This window comes from Labeo rohita, chromosome 2 (genome assembly GCF_022985175.1).
Source record: "Labeo rohita strain BAU-BD-2019 chromosome 2, IGBB_LRoh.1.0, whole genome shotgun sequence".
In the NCBI taxonomy this organism is placed as follows: Eukaryota; Metazoa; Chordata; class Actinopteri; order Cypriniformes; family Cyprinidae; genus Labeo; species Labeo rohita.
Window position 1 is genome coordinate 30,493,065 of NC_066870.1, and position 22,423 is coordinate 30,515,487.

The 22,423-nt window shown below is 37.3% G+C and overlaps 1 protein-coding gene across 3 annotated transcripts in view; it reads right to left on the bottom strand.

Moving 5' to 3' along the window:
- kcnq3 (potassium voltage-gated channel, KQT-like subfamily, member 3) overlaps positions 1-22,196 on the bottom strand; it is a 52,397-nt gene extending 30,201 nt beyond the window's left edge. The window contains exons 1-3 of one of the 3 annotated variants that reach the window (XM_051137574.1): positions 21,750-22,196; positions 21,488-21,585; positions 13,666-14,114 (exon numbers count right to left, since the gene is read on the bottom strand). In XM_051137574.1, coding sequence (XP_050993531.1) covers positions 13,666-13,970 — 305 coding nt within the window. In that variant the 5' untranslated portion in view covers positions 13,971-14,114; positions 21,488-21,585; positions 21,750-22,196. Of the gene's footprint in view, positions 1-13,665; positions 14,285-15,973; positions 16,375-21,487; positions 21,586-21,749 lie in introns of those variants that run through there. The other 2 variants (XM_051137555.1, XM_051137564.1) reach the window with 2 other exon arrangements.
- Between the last annotated feature and the right edge of the window lie 227 nt (positions 22,197-22,423).

Below are 22,423 nucleotides of genomic sequence, written 5' to 3' on the forward strand. Positions count from 1 at the left end.
AATGATCCACAGTTGTGTGATATTTGTTCATGTGTCCCTTGTTTGTCCTGAACAGTTAAACTGCCCACTGTTCTTCAGAAAAATCCTTCAGGTCCCACAAATTCTTTGGTTTTTCAGCATTTTTGTGTATTTTCATCTTTTCACTCTGAGAACTGAGGAATTTTCAACACGATGCATTAAAAGCCGGGGGGTGAAAACTTTTGTGAATTTGAAGATCAGAGTAAATTTAACTTATTTTGTCTTCTGGGAAACATGCAAGTATCTTCTGTAGGTTTTAAAAGGCAGTATTAATTGAAATATATATATATATATATATTTAGGCAAAATAAGAAAAATGCACACATCTTCATTCTGTTCAAAAGTTTTCACCCCTGGCTCTTAATGCATTGTTTTTCCTTCTGAAGCATCAGTGAGTGTTTGAACCTTCTGTAATAGTTGCATATGAGTCCTTCAGTTGCCCTCAATGTGAACAGATGGATCACAAAATTACATGCTGAAAAACTAAATTTGTGCGACCTGAATGATTTTTCTAAAGAACAGCGAGCAGTTTAACTGTTCAGGACAAATAAGCAACTCATCAAAATCTAAACAATTACTAAACAAAAAACACAGCTGTGGATCATTCAGGTAACAACAAAGTATTAAGAATCAAGTGTATGTAAACTTTTAAACGGGGTCATTTTTTAAAAAAAAATTCAACTATTATTTTTTCTTGTGGACTATATGTAAATGCCTTTTATGTGAAATATCTTATTCAGGTTAGTACTAAATATAAAATAACATGCATTTTGTATGATCCCTCTTATTTTGGTCAAATAATTAACATTTTGCTGATGTTTTTTAGCAAAAATATGTACACAGTACTTTCACAAAACATCAACAAAGCTACTTGTACTTTTTAGGTCATTTGCATATCCCATCTTGCCTATGGCACTAGAATCACTCATCCACATACCAAACCCATAGACTTCCACATTTACATTTACATAAGGTGTCATGTACGTGTAAGCCAAATACACAGTCTTCCTGTGTAGGCATCATCTATTTGTTCACTTTTAGCTGTGGCTCTAATTTGGGACAGTTGCTGAGCAACAGAAGCTGCGGAGCACATCCCTGTGTCATGCATAGGAAATAAAACACATGCACTCACTATCACACACATACACACAAGCATGAATGCTCACACACACTCTCTGACACTTACTCCCTTATTTTTGTTTGCTGTCGGGTGCACAGCAACTGCTCAAATTAGAAGTGCGTCTAAGTGTGTGTCTGTGCGCTGAGGAGGCTGAGTGGTGTAAATATGCTGAAAGTGTGTATGTTCATCGGCAGACAGTTGAGCAGCCCTCCTCCGCTGCACAAGGCGATGTTACCGTGGTAACATGTCACATGACTATGTGCTTGAGGAGGCAGTAAAGCGGCCATAGCAAATAGAGAGAGAGGAAAAAGACAGAGGTACACTGCAAGATGCTATTTTTAAATCAAATTAAATCCATTTTCTACTCTATAAAACACATCTGAGTGCATCAGTTTGATGGGGGAAAATGCATTAAAGTTTTTAGAAGTAGACAGATCTGCCTTTTTCAAGAAACATCTAAACTCTTCAGGGAACACTTCATTCACAACTATTACTATGCATGTTTCAACTAAACTCTAAAACAATGTTAAATCAAAATAATACAATGCAATATAGCTGCAAGCAGCCAGGTTTCACGCTCTTTAGGTATTTGAGCACATAAGGAACAAGACATTACATACTATTCAGCAAACCTGTAACCACCTAAATCAATTATTAAAAGATGATTTACCATAGAAATATGATGTTTTTATAACTGTTATAGTGCCAGCTGTGGTCCGATCTCCCTGAAACTTTGAATGCTTGATTAGAATCACCTGTCGCATGTGCTCAGGTGAGTGGGTTTCGTGAAGTTTTGAGTTTTCGTTTAGGCTTTATAGGCTTTGAGGTATATTTGGACAGGCCCCTTTTCTAAAGGACCTCATTATAACTTCTTAAAGGGTAAATTTCAACAAGTTTTTGATAATTATTGACCTAGAGAGTGCAGAGAATTGCACTGCGGTGGCTGATTTCTTTCACATTTCTCACAAACCTTTGGGACTGTTAATCAAACAGGCCCACTGACTTTCAATCCGATCGGCCACCGTTAACCTTGTCTAACAGGTGCTCAAACTTCATCGGCCAATGGCGGACATGTTTTTGTAAGATACGCAAATGTCCCCATAGACACTTGTGGCACTTTGGACCATGTTGATAGGACAAATGGTTGCCTAATTATATTTTTATGTTTTTTCCCATCTTATAGCGCTACCAAGTGTTTTTTTCCCCCTGTGATCTCAACTTGAGCTCTAATGTAAATATGCTGAGTCTGGTGAAGATATCTAATTCCGATCAGGAGTTATAGGCATTTTACTAAAAGTTGCCCTGCCCTCTTCGAACGTTTTGGTGTCCCTTTGTCACAGTTAGAAGTTCAACTTTTTTTTTGATAATTATTGATATTCACTCTCCAGAGATTTTGCACTGGTTTGGTTTCGACCGGGCAAAAAACCTAGGACTTGCGCTCACGATCGAATCCAACATTAGCTAAGGGTTCCAACGCCATAAGACACTTGAGTCTGCGACTGACGATTTACTAGTTATGAGCAATTTCACTTTTGATCGCTGTAGCGCCCCCAACAGGCTGATTGGGGTGAGCCTCAGTCACAGTGTAGGCGGTGTGAGTATTACCATCCCTCCAAGATTCAAGTCTCTACAACTTACGGTTTGGTCTGCACGATCAGTTTTATGTGGAAATTGCTCATCCGTGACCATTATAACAATTACAGTTGGGTTTCAATGCTACATGCTTGAACACCTAACTGACCTTATAATGTGCACAGTAGAGTTTGACCGATTATCAGCACTGATATTAAACATTTTTATGGTTATCGGTATCGGTCATTTTCAACACCAATTTGCCGATAATACAATGTAAAATATTTAAATGAAAGTTTTTGTCAGAACCCTTGTTATTCCTAATTTTGACATTAATTATCTTTTTTACACCAGACATATATTATATCAGTTCAAAATATCAGTTATCGGTCTACTTGATCTGTAATAATCGGTCTTGACATCGGCCCTGAAAAACACATTAAAATGTGTTCACTTGCAGTGATAATAAACATGGTTTGTTCAGTGAATTATTGGCTGCCAAAAGCATAAAACAATAAATTCCTGTCCAGTTCATGTTGTGTTAAAGGGAACCCTGGGTATTACGACTTGTATGGCTTAATATACCATAAATGATGTCTCTCACTGAAATAAGTAGTAAAAGCCCATTAAAGATTTACATTATTTAAAAAATCCATATCGTTGTATAGATATTTTGGACTATGTGGGGCACCATTATTTCAATGACGTAAAATGGTTGCACTGTGAGCTACTGGCACTACCTGTTGCTATTTTTAACACAACACAACTTGGAAAATAAAATACTGATACGATGAGCACAGCTACTGAAAGAGCTTAAAGTGTAGGCTTAAACAAAATGCCGTACCATCAATTTTCCCACGAGGAAACTAAACACCCCTGGATATTGTGTGAAATCTACGCTGGGAAACTCCTTCAGTGGCTGCAGCATCATGACAAGCATCGGCATGTTTACAGCCTGCCAGGACGGCTTCTACTGTTTCTTGTCTCTGCCATTTGTAAGCTCTTTCAGTAGCTGTGGTCTACTAAAAGCTAGAGGGCTAAAGTGGAGAGTACAAAGACATGGGTCTTTAGAAAGTTTTATTCGTTTGTAGGCATCTTCTCTATTTTTTTCTCCTTTTCTTATCACTAGGAAAACAGTGAAGTCTTACATTGCTTCTCTTGGTGACCTTCAACTGAAAATTACAACCAAATCCCACACAATGTGGCATCGTATGACATCATCGAAATAGTGGAGCCCCCATAGTCCAAACTTAAAGTAGATCTTCATTCTTATTTTGTGAAAAAAAAAAACCTTGTAATGGAAAGTTTTAAGTAATACTAGGCTTTTTTTCAATATGCAGGTCTGTGTAATATTTAGAAACTAAATGAACTAAGGTTTGATTTTAAAGATTTTATCTTGTATAGCCACTGATGCCTAATGTAGAATCCTGAACTAGGTGTCCTGAAGCAAAACCTGAATAAGATTAGAAAATGATTCGGCAGAGCTTTTAGCTTAAATATATGGAAGAAATGAACAGATCTAATACAGAACAGATCTAATAAAGAGCTCTGAACAGGAAGGAAGCTCCTGATGGCCTAACATCAAGGCACTCACTTTTGACCATATTCACTACTTCGCCAGTTATAGCAACAGAACTTCTTTAGAAAGGTGCTGCCACATAAAACTTAGAGCCAGAAAGCAGAATGACTCATGAGCGATCACCGCTGTGCTTTTGAGCAAGGCACCAGGGAGATTGTCCCTGTAATAAATGTACTATAAGCTGTTTTGGATAAAAAGGTCTGCTGAATGACCACTTCTTTCACATGACAAGCAGCATTTCAGACTTATTGCAAGTCATTCGGTCAGAGTAGGCAAAGATTTTGGAGCTTGAGGGAATTGGACCTGCTTGCTTGTCCATTACATTTGGGGACTCTTTTACCCAGACAGACCTGACTCAGGCAGATGTGTGTGTGTGTGTGTGTGAGCGCCGATGGCAGAACCGGCGCTCATGGCCTCATTAAACTCAGCAAGATCAATCAGTGGTAGATCATTTTATGCTTCCCTTCAAATGCTTCAAACAAATTCTGTATTCAGCAGGATACATTCACCTGTGCAGAGAGCTCCTACCTCTACTTTATTGATGTTTATTTTGCTTTCCACGTTAATTAAGCATTAATGTGCACCAGGGTCGAGCAAATGTCAACATTTAAAGAAATACTCAGGTTTGAGGTAACATGAGGATGCGAAATTCATTTTTACATGGTGTTTACATATAAATGTGTCTTAGCAGTCTGTGGACACAACCATCCTACAATGATAAAAATCCATTCACTCCTTTTTTAATCAACAAAAAACCCTAAACAGTCTCAATAATCAAGCCATTTTGATTTTTGGAGCAGTATGATGTCATATTGCTCAAGCCCTGCCCACAAAGGCTGACAGGCTGTCCCGTATTAGCATATTCCCACCCTCAGCCAGTTATACACTGTCTACTATTTTCTCCACGCTCAAGCAGCTGTAGCGACAACAATGTCTCGTAATTCAAGTGTTTTGTAACTGAATATAAACACGTACATCAGTCTTCATTTTCTCCCAACATCAGAGTCACTGCCACTGTCATTTGCAACTGAAAAGTACTGCGTGCGACTATAAAAAATATTTAAGACCACCGGTGCGACTGGCCCGATCAGCATATTTGCGTTTGCAAAAGTTAAAGTTAATATTAAGTGACTCACAATATCTGACTATAACACTATTGCCTGATTTTGCTCTATTTTGTCATCAAAAATAGTTTTAAACAAGTCACAACTGTGCTGCTGTGCATCTCCACACATATAAACACAGCAATGTTTCGGTTATGAATGAACATCCGTTTTTAAACTAATCTAGTCAATGATTCAGTTTCCCATTCATAAAGACTCCCATTCACTTACTTTATTCCATGAATGAATCAGCCATTTAAATGAATCAAATAAAGGAATAATTCAGTAATTATATCAGTGACTTGCCGCCACCTACTGGCAGTTTTAGTTTCATTTTTAAAGTATATTTTCAGTTATTTAAATCATTTCATATTTCTATATTCAACATTTTATATTTAAAACATTAATCCCAACGTGAATTTATGAATTTGATTGCATTCATGCCACTTTTGAGCCTAATTAAGCATATGAAAATACACATACAAGCCACTTTTGTGTTCTCCTGTGCCACCTCTGTAGTACAAATTAGTTTTGTTAATACTGATTTTATTTGATTGGTATCAATATCATATTTTTCCATATTTTCTCCCTCAACTTCAAAAATCATTTCAAAATCCTCCTACATTGCTGCAGAAGTTCTGACCCAGTCTTTGCAAAGTGAACATGCAAAGAAGATCAAACACCGTTACCAAAAAAGGCAAAACTGCGATATAGGACGATTTTGAAGTTGAGGGAGAAAATACGTTTTTCAACATACCCTAACTGTGTTGAGCTAGAATACATAGAATTCAGGGAGAGTAAGACAAGACGAGCGTTTGACATTAAAATGTACATAAAACTGTATTATTTTTATGAAAATAACCGATCGTTTCGCATTTGGGATCATTTGAAGCCGCATTTAAACTTCGTTTTGGAAGTTCAAACTCAGGGCACCATACCAGTCCATTATATGGAGAAAAATCCTGAAATGTTTTCCTCAAAAAACATAATTTCTTTACGAGCACGTGCTCCTAAAAAGAAAAGTAAGCGTAGAGTCCTGCGCAGTGGATTGGTTTTGTTTTTGATCGTAACGCGCCACCAAATAGACAAAAAACTGAAGATGGGGCGGGGTAAGCAGAGCTCATTAGCATTTAAAGAGACATGCACCCAAATGGGTCACTGTGAACAGAGCTGTTTTTGACATGGTAAAATGAATGTTGTTTTACATGACCATTGAGGAATTTTTTAAAAAGCGTGTTGCAGGCATTTCACGAAGAGCCTAAAGAATCATACCAACTTGTGGAAAATGGGCATCCAATGTCCCCTTTAAAGAAATAGTTCACTCAAAAAAATCACCCTCATGTCTTTTCAACATGTAACACTTTCTTCTGCTGAATAATTAGAAAATGTTTTTTCCATTTAAGATGGCATTTAATTCTTGACCTCTTTTATTGAAAATGTCTGACTTATGAAACCATGACATGAGTGGAGCAACTCAAACACACACAAAAAATACTCTACTCTCTATTATGGTGAGAATCTATCTGTCTCCATGAGACAGCAATGTTTGCTTACAAACCAAATTACTTGTAAAAGCCACAATTCAATCTTACAACTGGAGTCTGTTCGGTTGTTTCAAAGAATTATTGTTATGTGCACCTTTTTGTGGATTCCTGTCACTTTTATTTATACATACAGAAGGACATTAAATCATGGGAAGTAAGGTAGAAAATGTGAATGAGAAATGTTAGACTTAAACTCAAGCTGCCCAGATGGGCACCATGTCTCATGAGCTAACCACCTTTTCCAGCATCTTTAATTAAGTTTGTCAACACATTATTTTGTTGGCACATATCTAAACACACACACACATACAGAGGGATTTCCCACTCTGACAGCACGCCTTTTCCATTCTCACTCGGTAACACAACAACCTGCCGTGATAAAATGATCTGTGAATTACAGAACCACAGAGACCGCACACACACGGCACGTGCGTTTACACAAACATATTTACACCTCCACATTGCGAGTGTGTATGTGTGTTAAAGAAAGAGACAGAGTACATTGGCCTAGAGCTGTACATACATGACATAAATGGATTTTCTCTCACTTTGAAAAACAAATCTTTTAACCTTCTATCTGACTGCAAAGGTCAAACACACACACTTGCAGAGGAGGCCAACTGGAGGTGAGGAATCACCATGTGGCCTCAGAATGCTGGGTAATGCGGTTTAGGGAGGAAGAGACTTTACACCTTCTGCAAATGTGTGAGGTGATACTGTGTTTGCCATTAGTGTTTCCAGTTTTAACCCACTGGAAAATGCTGCTTAGGCAAAATGATACTGATGTCCCTAAATCGCCTGTTGCAATGTAAAAAAAAAACCTAGTAGCTGGAATACTGTCCAGTAATTAACCTAAAGACTTTGGCAATGCCTAGAAACTAACTAGAACATCTTAACAACATAATGGCAGCAATTGTTGAATAAAGTCATTATTTTTGTTTTCTTTGCGCACTAAAAGTATTCTCGTAGCTTCATAAATTTACGGTCAAACCACTGATGTCACGTGGACTATTTTAATAATGTCCTTACTACCTTTCTGGATCTTGAAAGTGTCAGTTGCGTTGCTGTCTATGCAGGGTCAGAAAGTTCTCGGATTTGATCAAAAATATCCTAATTTGTGTTTTAAAGATGAATGGTCTCACTGGTTTGGAATGACATAAGGGTTAGTAATTAATGACAGAATTTTCATTTTTGGGTGAACTGTCCCTTTAACTGTAGTAGTAAATTATGAGCAGTTCAAGACGTTCACTGTACAATACTCTTATAAAGGAGACAAAATGTTTAAAACACATACAGTACCGTAAGGTTCTTAATGTTCTTTTTAAAGAAGTTTCTTCTGCTCAACAAGCCTGCATTTATTTGCAGTAATATTGTGAAATATTTTTAATATTAAAATAACTGCTTTCTATTTGAATATATTTTAAAATGTAATTTATTCCTGTGATCAAAGCTAAATTTTCATCATCATTACTCCAGTCTTCAGTGTCACATGATCCTTTAGAAATCATTCTAATATGCTGATTTGCTACTCAAGAAACATTTTTCTTCTTATTATTATCATCATTATTTAAAACAGTTGAGTACATTTTTTCAGGATTCTTTGATGAATAGAAAAATCCAAAGATCAGCATCTATCTGAAATAAAAAGCTTTTGTAACATTATACACTATACCATTCAAAAGCTTTAAGTCAGTATAATTTTTAAATTTTTTGGGAAAGAAATTAAAGAAATTAATACTTTTATTTAGCAATTAGATGCTTTAAATTGATCAGAAGTGACGATAAAGACATTTATAATGTTACAAAAGATTTCTATTTCAGATAAATGCTGTTCTTCTGAACTTTCTATTCATCAAAGAAACCTGAAAAATTCTACTCAGCTGTTTTTAACATAATAACAATAATAAATGTTTTTTGAGCAGAAAGTCTGAATATGAGAATGATTTCTGAAGGATCATGTGACTGGGGTAGTGATGCTAAATATTCACAGGAATAAATTACATTTTAAAATATACTCAAAATAGAAGAGATAGTTATTTTAAATAGTACAAATAATTTAAAAAAGTGTACTGTTTTTGCTGTACTTCGGATCAAATAAACCCAGGCTTGGTGAGCAGAAGAGACTTCTCTAAAAACATTCAAAATCTTACTGTTCAAAATCTTTTGACTGGTACCAGATCAAATTTATAAAACTAACAAATGTCTAATTAATACATTTTGACTTCAGGGTTTGTTACATTAATATTAATGTGGAGACTTTCCTTTTAAACATACATTTGTTCTAATTATGGATAACAGCTGGATCAATGGAGAGAATGGATTAGGTGGGATCACCTCCGTGTGGAACAGGAGCGGACGGTTCTGTTTGCTGTAGAAAGCTGTGAATCAACATTAATCAGCAGTGAAACTAGAAAGACACTGCTGAACCAGTCACAACCTCCCCCACATGTTCTCTTTCTCTCTATGGGTTGAAGGTCACAGAGTCATCACCACCAGGTGAGGACAAACCCTGGACACCATCCTAGATGTCCAACTGCCCTTCAGTTAACATTGCATTGCGGCAGCCACCCACAACTAGACTGGTTTACTGCAGCTCACTCATCATTGGCCCTCTTGAATCCATCCAGCATGTTATTTTATTAGTCATTCAGCTGACACTTTCTTACCCAAAGCATCTTTACAATATATTTATGACAGGAACACCCCGCCCCGAGCAACCCGAGGTGAAGTGCTTTGCTCAAGGGCGAAATTGTGATGGAGGATCCCAGCAGCTCTCCACTTTATGAATCACCACATCAACCTTCAGATTACTACCTCAGATCTTTAACCATTAAGCTGGTTGTAGCAGAAACGCCACAGCTTGTCATATTCAACCTCTATAAATTCTCACGCTATATATTCGCAGTGGTCCCCGTGTAAGTGTGATTTAGCTGCCAGTATCAAATTCCACTTAGAGTTTTGAGCCAAGAGTGCAGTTAGTGGCCTTGGCCTCTGTTACCCACAAGCTATGATCAGATCCTACAACTGAAGGTTTTGACTTCATATATTCAAGGTAACATAAGAGTGTGGTTTCATTTAATCATTACTGCCCTGACGTATGTCGTCTCCTTCAATCATTATTCATACATGACCTGACACCTTTGCAAAACTCATTTAATGAAGCACATGGAAAGTTTAATTAAGCCAGCGACTCTTCACAACACTAACGTCACTGTTTTAATCTTCAGAGTAAATCAGCCTTATGTGTCGACCTGACATCTTAGACAAGATAAATCTCCAGTCGCCTGTGTGTTCAAGAAAAGCGGGATGTTCTTCCCTGAGATATGGATCAAAGAATACCTGCATTCTGAGAAATGCTTTACAATTCCCTATTGTACGTGGTGGTCACTAATCGATAGCCAAAGGCCAAGTGAGAATCTGATGCTGAAAATCAGACACATGCTGTCAAATTTTAAAGAGCAAATATAATGGATATATGAAACCCAAAGCCTCTCTTTTTTTAATGAGCTAAGCAGCTCTGCTGATCCCATCGCACCATTACTGTAACAACTATTGATGAAGCATTTACAAACCTTATTCTATTCTCTGTTTTATTCACTACACAACTCCCCGTCACTTTTTCGATGCAAGTTAAATTAAGTTAAATTTTTCTTTCAATTTCAGCGTACAGATGCCACACAGAGACAAAAAAGCGTGATGGTCGATATGTTTTTCCTCATATCAGCCAAAAGTCCACAAGCACCCCATTGCTATGGGAACAACTGAGGCAATTATCTAGAGGAAGTTAGCAGCAGTTGGCTCACTCATCCTGCAATATAACTAATTACGCCTCTGGAGGTGCAGCCTGAAAATCAAATGATTATTTATCAAAAACATCTATTATATATATATATATATATATATATATATACATACATACATACTACCAACTTTTGACTGGTAGTGTATAAAATTCTATAATTAAAAGATCTGGCAATACATACTACCAGTCAAAAGTTTTTGCACAGTAAGATTTTTTTAAAAGTTATTTAAAATAACTGTTTCTATTTAAAGAAATGTAAAAATGTAATTTATTCCTGTGATTTCAAAGCTGAATTTTAAGCATCATTACTCCAGTCACATGATCCTTCACAAATCATTCTAATATTCTGATTTGCTGCTCAAAAAACATTTATTATTATCATTATTATTATTATGTTGAAAACAGCTGAACAGATTTTTTCACGTTTCTTTGATCAATAGAAAGTTGAGCATTTATCTTAAATAGAAATCTTTTGTAACATTATGAAAGTCTTTATCATCACTTCTGTTAAGTTTAAAGCATCCTTGTTAAATAAAATTATTAAATTCTATTATTTCTTTCCCCCAAAAAATATACTGACTCAAAGCATTTGAGTAGACAAAGGCTTTTTATTTCAGATAAATGCTGATCTTTAGATCTTTCTATTTATTAAAGAATCCTGTAAAAGTGTACTCAACTGTTTTAAATATTGATAATAATCATGATAAAAAAAAGAATGATTTCTGAAGGATCATGTGACACTGAAGACTGGGGTAATCATGATGAAAATGTAGCTTTGATCACAGAAATAAATTACATTTTAAAATATATTCAAATAAAAAAGCAGTTATTTTAGTATTCAGTATTACTGCTTTTGCTGTATTTTGGGTCAAATAAATTCAGGCTTGGTGAGCAGAAGAGACTTCTTTAAAAAACATGAAAAATCTTACCGTTCAAAAACTTTAGATATAATTAAAAGATCTGGCAATACATACTTACTATATACTATAAATATATGAAATAAGAATCACATATACACACACCCATACACACACACACACACACACCTATATATATATATATATATATATATATATATATATATATACAAAACCAGTCATAAGGCTCAATTTTTTGAAATTGAGATTTATACATAATCTGAAAGCTGGATAAATAAGCTTTCCATTGATGTATGGTTTGGATTGTTTGGATAGGACAATATTACATATACAACTATAAAATCTAGAATCTGAGGTGGCAAAAAATTTAAAATATTGAGAAAATCACCTTAAAAGTTGTCCAAATGAAGTTCTTAGCAATGCATATTACTAATCTAAAATTACGTTTTGATATATTTACAGTAGAAAATTGACAAAATATCTTCATGGAACATGATCTTTACTTAATATCCTAATGATTTTTGGCATAAAAGAAAGATCGCTCATTTTGACCCATACAATGTATTGTTGGCTAATGCTACAAACATACCCATGCTACTTACGTCTGGTTTTGTGGTCCAGGATCACATATTTTATGATCTATAAATGAATTTAGCATTATTTTTGTTTTCTTTTATTATTACTGCAGATGTTTTATTTTGCTCCACAGAGACTATTACCAGCGATGCTGGGATCAACAAAGCATCAATTAAACAACAATAAAAAGAGAGGCCCACCCTGTGTTTAACAACTTAATTTAAGACTTCCTCTAGACACACTGCTATAGTAGGGTGGAGGCAAGTTGAATTATTAACTGCAAATTGTTCCCAAATACACACAAAGCACACACACACATGCCACAACACTTTTCAGCACATAAAGAGTTTTTTTAATCAATTATTCACATTAATATGGTGTGGACTAACCTCACATGATACAAAGGGCCTGGTTAAAAGCCCTGATACAGTCTGAGAAACCACACACACTGGGGAAAAAGCTGTGCTGAGTTGCAAATACTGTATGATCCACATCCTGCATGAGCCATTAAGAGCGGTGGACAGAAAATGGGCCATGAATAATGTGTGTTTGTATATGTGTATAGGCTACTAGGTTTAGTGTCAAACTTAGGGCTTTGATGCAAGCTATTCATCTGCACACTAATGCCTGATAAAGATAAATTTCTACTTATGAACATCAAAATTCTAGGCTTTCTAAGATAAGAGTCACTTATGTGTTTTCTATGCTGTGTAATTGCTCCACAAGTACTTATATCATGACCACGGACAGCTCCACACAAGTACTGATATCAGGACCATGGACAGCTCCACAGTCCATAGGCACTTTGTCAAGCCTCTTTACCTCAGTGTAGCACACAGCGTTCTTATCTCAGCACCACAACGATCACAGGCAGTATCTCTGGCGCTACGTTGAGCGTATGGCGCTGTTATACTACCACAATCAGCTGCTAGACAGCTATAAGTGCTTTGATTTCTGGTCACTCAGCTCTGGCGGTATCAGCTGGAGGTTGTGCTCTGTTTCAGCACCATGGAGAGCTCCAGCGCAAATGGGAACACATTATAAACTTCAAAGTGCAATGCAAAAGCACAAAACTCACAAGTGCTTTCCTGCTTATTAAAAAAGGCTAGATAATATTCTCTACATAGTCTCACAACTGTAAATACAAATCACTGGAGCTGTAACCATCTTGAACATTAAGGAGAATCTCAATATTTAGAGTATTTGGTTACATGTTTGTATTTAGTAAACACATAAATGGGATTTCAGTGTGTTTGCATTTCATTCCCTCTCTTTTTTGGCTTAATTTATCAGTTATAATTAACGTTAGGGAGCTTTATGAGGCTGCATTCTCTGTAAAGCCGCTGTTGGAACAATGAAAAGGGCTGTGCAAATAAATTGGATTGAACTGAATTGTTGTAATTTATAATTAACTGGGCTGTTCCCTCTGTGTGTGGGCGCTTCTGGGTGTGAAATGCATCTGGGTTCACTTACACAAACGCGTGGTAGAGCAGCGCCCATCCTCGTGGTCTCTCGAGCGCGTCGTAGATGAGATTCTGTATCCGTCGCTTCCTGATATTATTCCTCTTCACGGGACGCGTGTAGCCCAGGGGCGTCTTAGCGAGCAGACCGATGTTCTGCGAGCCCCGTTTGAAGTCCGGTTCCCTCCCCGAGCCGACGAGCAGCAGCGCGCCGTCCCGTTCCTGCCCGGCGCACTGCTCCAGGTCTCCGGCCAGCGCGCTCTTCCGCTCTCGCGGGTCCTCGGCACCGTTAGTGGCATTTCTGGACCTGATTCCCATGTTCACTGCTCTCGAGCCTCGGCGCCGCGCGTGTGGAAGTCCGGGATGGGGCGCATGCCATGATCCGGACGGGGAAAGCGCAAGCACCTTAGTGGTCGTGGGTCATTTAAGGACCTCGTTCAGGAAGGGAGGCGCGAGGATGGGCTGTGGATTGAAAAAAAACATTCAAACCTGTCAAACGCGAGTATGCTCTCATACATAACGTTCGGTTGCCTGACCGGTTCTCGAGTAGTATCCCCGATGTGAACGGAACAGCATACAAACAGTGTTTCAAGCACTACTATTCACGAACGCAACACCACGACTGAATAATCAGCGAGAGACAAACGAGTATTCTGATTCACGAGTCGGTTCTTCTAAATAAATCAAAAGGACACAGCGCGGCCGCTGTGATCCGATTCCCGAACGAATGACTCATGAGCCGATTCTTTTTAGTGAATCAAAGAGATACTGAAATTGGAGCGGGTGCTGAATTAATGTGACTAAACACGTACTTTTGTCACGTCTGATTAAAAAACAACAAACGGTTCATTATATTGTACTTGTACTTGTATTGTAGGCTTAATCATATGCCAAGATACAGTTAAATATATACAAAATGACTTATGTCATGATATTTTGTTTTAGAAAAAATAAGTAATTAATGCATCACGTTACCATCTGTGACCCTGGACCACAAAACCAGTTTTAAGTAGCACAGGTATATTTGTAGCAATAGCCAAAAATACATTGTATGGGTCAAACATTTTCTTTCATGACAAACACCATTAGGATATTAAGTAAAGATCATGTTCCATGAAGATTTTTTGTAAATTTCCTACCGTACATATATCAAAACTTAATTTTTGATTAGTAATATGCATTGCTAAAAACTTCATTTGGACAACTTTAAAGGCGATTTTCTCAAAATGTAGATTTTTTTGCACCCTCAGATTCCTGATTTTCAAATTGTTGTCTCTCGGCCAAACATCAGTTTCCATAAATCGTCCCTTATGACTGGTTTTGTGGTCCAGGTTCACATTTTTTGTTCAGTACTTTATGAAGTAGCCTATAACGTGATACAATGACATATACAGTCAAACCAAAACCAACACCTTCAACATTTCTCACATTATCACAGTCGCTATAGTTTAGAAAATGACAATAAAGTATGACAAGGACAAGTTAAACAAATTCATCTTGATGTCAGATAACTTTGACAGAAAGGTATGCAATGGATTGCAATCAACCAAAAATTCTGACCACTGCTAGTATGACAATATTAAACAACTATCAATACTTTGTTGACCAATTATTAAGAAATGCTTGATTTTGTTCAGTCTGTGATGTAAAAAGGTCACACTTAAGCAAACACAAAGTGTCTGAATAATTTTTGGTCCCAAAATTTGTGTCAATTTTACTGCTAGTGCACTGTATGATTTTTTGGGTATAATACGTCACAGTTTACTTTATGTTGCTGTCCTCACTTACATAAATTAACTTGTCGTGCACCCACTAATAATAAAATATATATAAATATATAGTGTCTGAATAATTTTTGGTTTGACAGTGAGTCTGTAAAAAGTCATTAAAAGTCGGTGTTGTGTCCCTTAAACATTTTCAGGAATTGTTATATAATGTTCTGTTAAAATCAACAATGATTTCATCATTTGAGACGTCTGAAGGCATTATGCAATATCATTTCACTCTTTCCTAATGTCTTCCGCGAGAACAGGCTACTAAAAGAATCGTTAACGGAACCGCCAACGAATCGAAATCAGAACACGAATCGTTGAATTCATTCCGATTCCCATAAATGGAAAAATGTGCGGTTAGAAATGTCGATGGGCTCAACAGCGCTGACAAAGAGCATCTGCAACAACGCCGTGCAACAATTGCATCGCCTCGGCTCTCGCCTAGAGCCCAGACCGGGCTGAGCAACACACACGATGTCTGAAGGCATGAATATAACGGCGGTTCTGCTGTCAGCTGTACACACACAAACACACAAGGAGCTGCCTTACCGTATTCTCCGCGCGACCGCATGATTGCTGATTCGAATTGTTCTCCTACTGCCGTTGCTCGTTGAGATGAGGGAGGAGGCTCAGACGGTGCTTCAGACACAGGCGCGAGACAGAGAGCTTGTGGGCACGTGACACACTACTGACATAGCATCTCTGCGCCTCGACAACGCAATATTGTGCATGCCATCGCAACCCAAAACCACAAAGAGGCTACTGGAGAGATGCTTTCAAATCAATCACACCGCGGAATATCGCAAACACTCTTCCTCTCTTTCTTCCTAACCTAAACAGAGTCACAAAGTGCACATCAAAGATCAAACTTGTGTTTCTACAGCAGTCCTGGTCCTGGAGGAGCATAGAGCACTGAACGTTTTGGATGTCTCTCTTATATGACACACCCAGTTCAGGTCTTGTAAAAATTGGGTGTGTTACATAAGCTATAATATGTATTGGTCTTAGCTATATATTATGTAAAAAGTAGAACATCAAATGGGTGTCTGATTATGCATTATTCATGAAACAGTAGGCGAACAATACCCAGATGATCTACTGCATCCACTGAGATTTTGAAGTGCACCACCAATGGACACTTTGCTACTCCATGAGGCAGCAGGACCTGAAAAGCATCAGATTAAAAAAGCTGAAAGTGGAGGAAAAAATTTGAGAGCACTCTTTTTATAATAGTAAATTTTTGTATCATATTTATACTTTTCAATATTGTTTTTATTAGTTTTTATATGAAAAACATAAATAAACAAACACAAAAAGCCAGATGACATTTTAAATGACATAAATGCCTACATAGAGAGCCAAAATAAAAGTTAAATCACATAAAAATGAAACATCTGCATGTAATAGTTGAAGGAAGTAGCCCAGACTTAGGATCTTATGTCCCTTCAAACGGCAATTTTCTGGCAAAACAAACTTGTATACACATTCATAATATACAACAAATAAAAATGTTAAAAAAAGTGAAATTTATGGCAGCTATGGTTGTCAGAACTTCAATGTAAACAAATACAAAAACAACTTTTTAGGTTTTACGGATTGAACTTAAATTTACAGTAAAATATATATTTCATTAAACTGATAGTTCACCCGAAAATGAAAAGTACCCCATGATTTACTCACCCTCAAGCCATCCTAGGTGTATATAACTTTCTTCTTTCATATGAATACAGAGTTATATCACAAAATGTCCTGGCTCTTCCAAGTTTTATAATGGCAGTGAATGGCTGTTGAGATTTTGAATTCCAATAAAGTGCATCCATTCATCATAAAAAGTACTCCACACGGCTCCAGGAGGATAATAAAGGCCTTCTGAAGTGAATCAATGCAATTGTGTGTAAAAAATATCCATATTTAAAACTTTATAAAGTGTAATCTCTATCATCTGCTAACTGTCATACGCGTATTTACAAGTGAATAGCGTACCAGTTGATGACGAGAAAAAGTTTTGTTTACATCAAAGAACAACCAGTCTCCTCTTGCCTTATGTGGAAAATCCTCTGTTCTTTTTTTTTATTTATAAATCATTGTTTTGTACTTCTAATTTGTAACCAGTGTTATGTTTTGCTTGCTCCTCTGCACTCTTGTGTTTGTCACTTTTCATGCTATACCTACATCCTACCTCATCGCAGGCCCGGTTCCAGAACCAAATCACTGAGGGTGCTTCTGAAAATTGTGAGGGTGCTCACAAAAAATATGCATGGAACTGTATGAAAACGGTACCACCAAATAGGACTGAGTAATATAAATCGTCTACACTAGTATCGTAATTGTAGTTTCAACAAATGCCATCTAACATCAAGAATACACTGTGAAGGTTATTACTGCATGCTCATCTAGGAGCAGTTCACATGTCTAGCCTAAAAACGCGTTCTTTCCAAAGCGCTAAGTTACGCTCCCATGGCGTCTGTCGTTACTAGGCAACCATGGCCTACGCTCTTCATGAAGACAAGTTAGTTTCAGCAAATGATAAATGGCTTTCTAGCACTGCCCTGCTACAAAATGTATTTTAAAAATGTCTATCCCTGTACAGCTATGATCAGCTGTTTCACCGTCTTGGCTGAGTTTTCAATGTTGTTTCTATAAAGGATGAAAGGTTCATGTCACATGACCCGAGGTGCGCTTTTAACAATTCAGCTTGTGTATTTATAAGCTTGTGTGTACGTATTAATTTGGCGAATTTATGTATGTGTGTGCATCTGTCTGCGTGTTCATTAATTTAAAAATTAATAGCTATTAATAATTTTATCTGAGGGTGCTTTTGCTTTTGTTTGGGGGTGCTTAGCACCCTCAAGCACCCCCGTAGAACCGGGCCTGCCTCATCCGCTGGAACGCCCAGTTAACGGAAGCTAGAGATTCCGGTTTCTAAAATTTTGAATATTGCACAAACGCATCGATTCACTTCAGAAGGCTTTTATTAACCCCCGGAGCCATGTGGAGTACTTTTTATGATGGATTTATGCACTTTATTGGACTTCAAAATTTCAACATCCATTCTCTGGCATTATAAATCTTGGAAGAGCCAGGACATTTTTAATATGACTCCGATTGTTGGTGCAGATAGCCTTGTGGTTCGATTCCCGTCTCAAGGTCCTATGCCATTCCCACTCCCCTTTCTCTACCCAATACTTTCCTGTCAAAAATTTTTGAGTGAACTATCCCTTTAACTAATACCAGCCTATTTCTATATGTACTAAAATCTGTTTTGAACCTTTGTAATACATTAACAACCAATTCTTAAATGTGTCACAGGGAGTTCTAGGAATATTTCACTTTAAGTTTTTTATATGACATATTCTTTTTTACTTTAAAAAAATTGTAGTTGTTTTTAGTTTGAAATGATAAAAACTAAGAACTCTATGCAAGCAGAAACTGCATGTAAGTCTGCACTCAGCATCAAATGGTTGCCAGTGACATGTATCTCTCCCTCCTGTATTTAATGCTCTCATTGCTTTGCTGAGTAAATTCCTCCTCTCACCCAGCATCTCCTGTCCCAGAAGCCCCTCTCTAATTTCTGCTCAATCTGTCTCGTAGTGACAGACCAGAATCTGCAGACACTTTGTATTTGTGTGCATAAAGAATAAGGGGGGAGGAATATATATAAAAATAATTCAAGGACAGTACGCCTTCACTACCTGCCAACATATGAAAAGTCTGCTTACACACTATTGGTATTTGGTATTATATATATATATATATATATATATATATATATGTATACACACACACACACAACAGTTGTTTCAAATCTGATTGGCTGATAAGAGTGAGATATCAAAACTCCAGCTGATATCAAAACTCTACTCCGCTTGCGGTACTACTTACAAGAAGTGGCGAATGCACAAATCCAATATCATTTTATAAATAATTCTCTTTTTGTGTCACAAAATGTAGTTTTAAGAGTTGTTTTTAGGTGAGAATGTACTTGTTTATAGTTCAGATACATAGTTTGTTAATATAATATCGTTAAGATGTCTATTTGAAAATTAGCTTTGACGTTTTCGGACATGTGAGCTCAAGATGGACAACGGCTGTTCAGCACTCATGAATCTGCCCGACAGTGCCTCACCTCGGCCAGATCTTCTGGAATTTACCTCTGGCTCTGATGTCTCTGTAGTGGTTAAACATGAGATCTAATTTGTTTGGGTAAATCTAATGGTCTTTGGTCTCATTAATCTATTATTTTTTCCAGGGAAGATAGTTTTGGCAAAATCTCATACTTGTGTAAATTCAATGCTGTAAATCAGAGTGCTGCCTTTGTACTTTTGACTTCAGCATGTTGTGATTACCTTGGCCCCCAAATCACAGCCGTGCCTTTAAACAGCCATATCTCACGTCTCATGTGATATTGCTCATAGACCTTTTTCCTGAGTAAACGATGAGCGCCGGCATTACAAACTCTAACTTCCGACTGGATGCTCTTCTGTTCCGGTCCCCATAGAAACCCATTCAAATAGCGCCCATCTGTTTTTAATGTCACTAACATTGGCAGCTTCGTGTCATCTACACACTCATTAAACTTCGAGGAGTGAGGCACTGACAAATGATTGTCATTGCAACATTGCAAAGTGATGGCGCTATGGAGCTATGTGCTTTTTAAAAACATTTTAATAGGTTTAACATTAAATTATCAGCTCGATATATAAGCTAATTTGACTAGAAACACTGGAGACCGAAAATGCAAAGCATCCTTCAGGAAAAACGTTCAGGAAAAAACGTCTATATAAATAAAACGGATAGTTCCGGTCCTTGATTCTGATTGGTTGAGCCGCATTCTAAGCTGTTGTAAATTACTCGACAAACATACACTTTGTTTACGTTTGTGTGTTGCTCGGCAACCACTTTCTTGCAACCACAACCATTTCTGAGGAACTACATTGTTTGGTGGAAGAATAACGTTTTTATTAGTAACATTACACTTTATTTGCTCAGTTTTATTTTGTGAAACCTTGGAATGGAATTACCGAAATATTACAAAATATAACATGAGAAAGTGTATAAATCACTCGTTTTTCTAAAGAAACATTGTCTAACAGTGGGAGTACACATCTCTTTTGCCTCCCCTGAGCCCATTGAGTTTTAACAGACCCCCTAAAGCGTGCAGTGAGTTTGGTGTGGGATAAAAGTCATGAACTGGGGAAAGTCACGTGAGAGGAGGCAATGCCTCCTTTGCGATATGATTGGTTATCACTGGCTATGTTTCGGCTTGGATTGGTTCATGCGATAAATCCCACCTCCCACCTGTTCATGTGCGCTCTACGTTCACGAATCAGTCTGAATAAACAAAATAACACTTAAAATGACATGAGTTTTTAGTGAGTAATCAGCTTAGTGAAATTTAAAGTAAATCTCTGTGTTTGTGACCAGTATTTATCAAGCTTTGATGACTGATGATCCGAAAAATTCAATAATAGTTTAAAGTTAACTATTAAAAAGAATAGATGAACATAAGTTCACAAATAAAAAATACTGTTTATATTGTTACTGCCTTGCGTTATTATTTTGGAATAAATTTAAAATGCTTAAAAAAACACTAACTTGATGAAATTCGTACTTGGCTTTAATGAACATTATATATAGATTGAAGTGAAGTAAGAAATCAGTGATAATGCCAAACAATATTTAGCATAATATATTGCAAACAGGAACACATTTCTGGTTTGGTGTTGGAGCATTTAAGCCTTACTGATTGGGGATGTGGAGGTACAAAAGCCCAAAAAGGTTGGGAAACACCACAATAAAGCACTCTAAACTGAAACTGAAACCGAGAATCCCACAGTGAAGCAGTTCTCAAGATTTCATTTATCATTAATGAGATTTACACTCTCTCTGAGAATTAAGTTTCTTAGGTTTCAAATCTCACACATCAGGGAAAATAATAATCTGCACACACAGGGGCTTTTACAGTACACGTGCTGTTTAAACTAAGGTTGATTGTTTTCCTTTGTGTGCATGCATTTGCATGCTTGTGAATTTTGATTTAGATTATTTGGGGGAGTTCTTTACCTTGTTCCTGGTGTTTTTAGTCTCTCTAGTGCAGTGGGAGTATCTGACTGCTCTCTGCTGAATTTGGATGCATTTTACAGGGCTAGTCAAGATGGCTGCTGAAATACACACACACAGACTCTAAAATGATCCCATCTGTCCACAAAGGTGTAAATTCACACTGTTAAACTAAAAAAAAAAAACACTGAAAGCTGTTTAAATACACTGCTTTATGAGACGCTCTAAGGTGACCCCAGTACTGCTGTGCATTATGGGAACATACCTGTAAATCAACACACAATCATGAATCTCTGTCTTTCTGCTTATCCAGTCACCCGTGTCAAATCCAGTTCCAATTCTCTTTTGGGATGAAGCAGTTGAAGTAGATGCAGGCCTTCTTAATTCCTCTTTCTATGAACACAGCCTTACGGCTATAAATCTTTATGATTCATAAGCTATAAATTTAAGTGCTTATGACGTCAAGCAGCTAGGAGAGATGCCGTTAGCCTCAGAACAACAGAGAGCGGCCATAGTTCAGTTTAGAGAGCCTGTGCCACCACCATCTGACATACACTTCCCTCGGGACGGCAGGATCCTACGGCTACAGAAAAAAATGGGGGAGAGAGAGAGAGAGAGTGAGCAAAGCGAGGATGAAAAAGACAAACCGATCAATAAAAGTGAAGTAACATCAAAAATGACCTGACCGTGGAGTTAGGCTCTTGGAAAGTCAGAGCAGACAGCATCTTCTCCTTGTCAGAGATTGGAGGAACAGCAGAGTCAGGGGAGTTGAAGAGACAGTGGGGAGAGAAAGAAAAGAGTGCATCTTTGTCAGGGTGACAGGGGTTGAATAATTCAGTCTATGTCCAGCTGCTGCGTTAAATCATCATGTTTTATTCATTCGCAACAGTTTCAAAAACCTAAAATTCAAATCGGATACATTAGGGACAATAAGTGCTA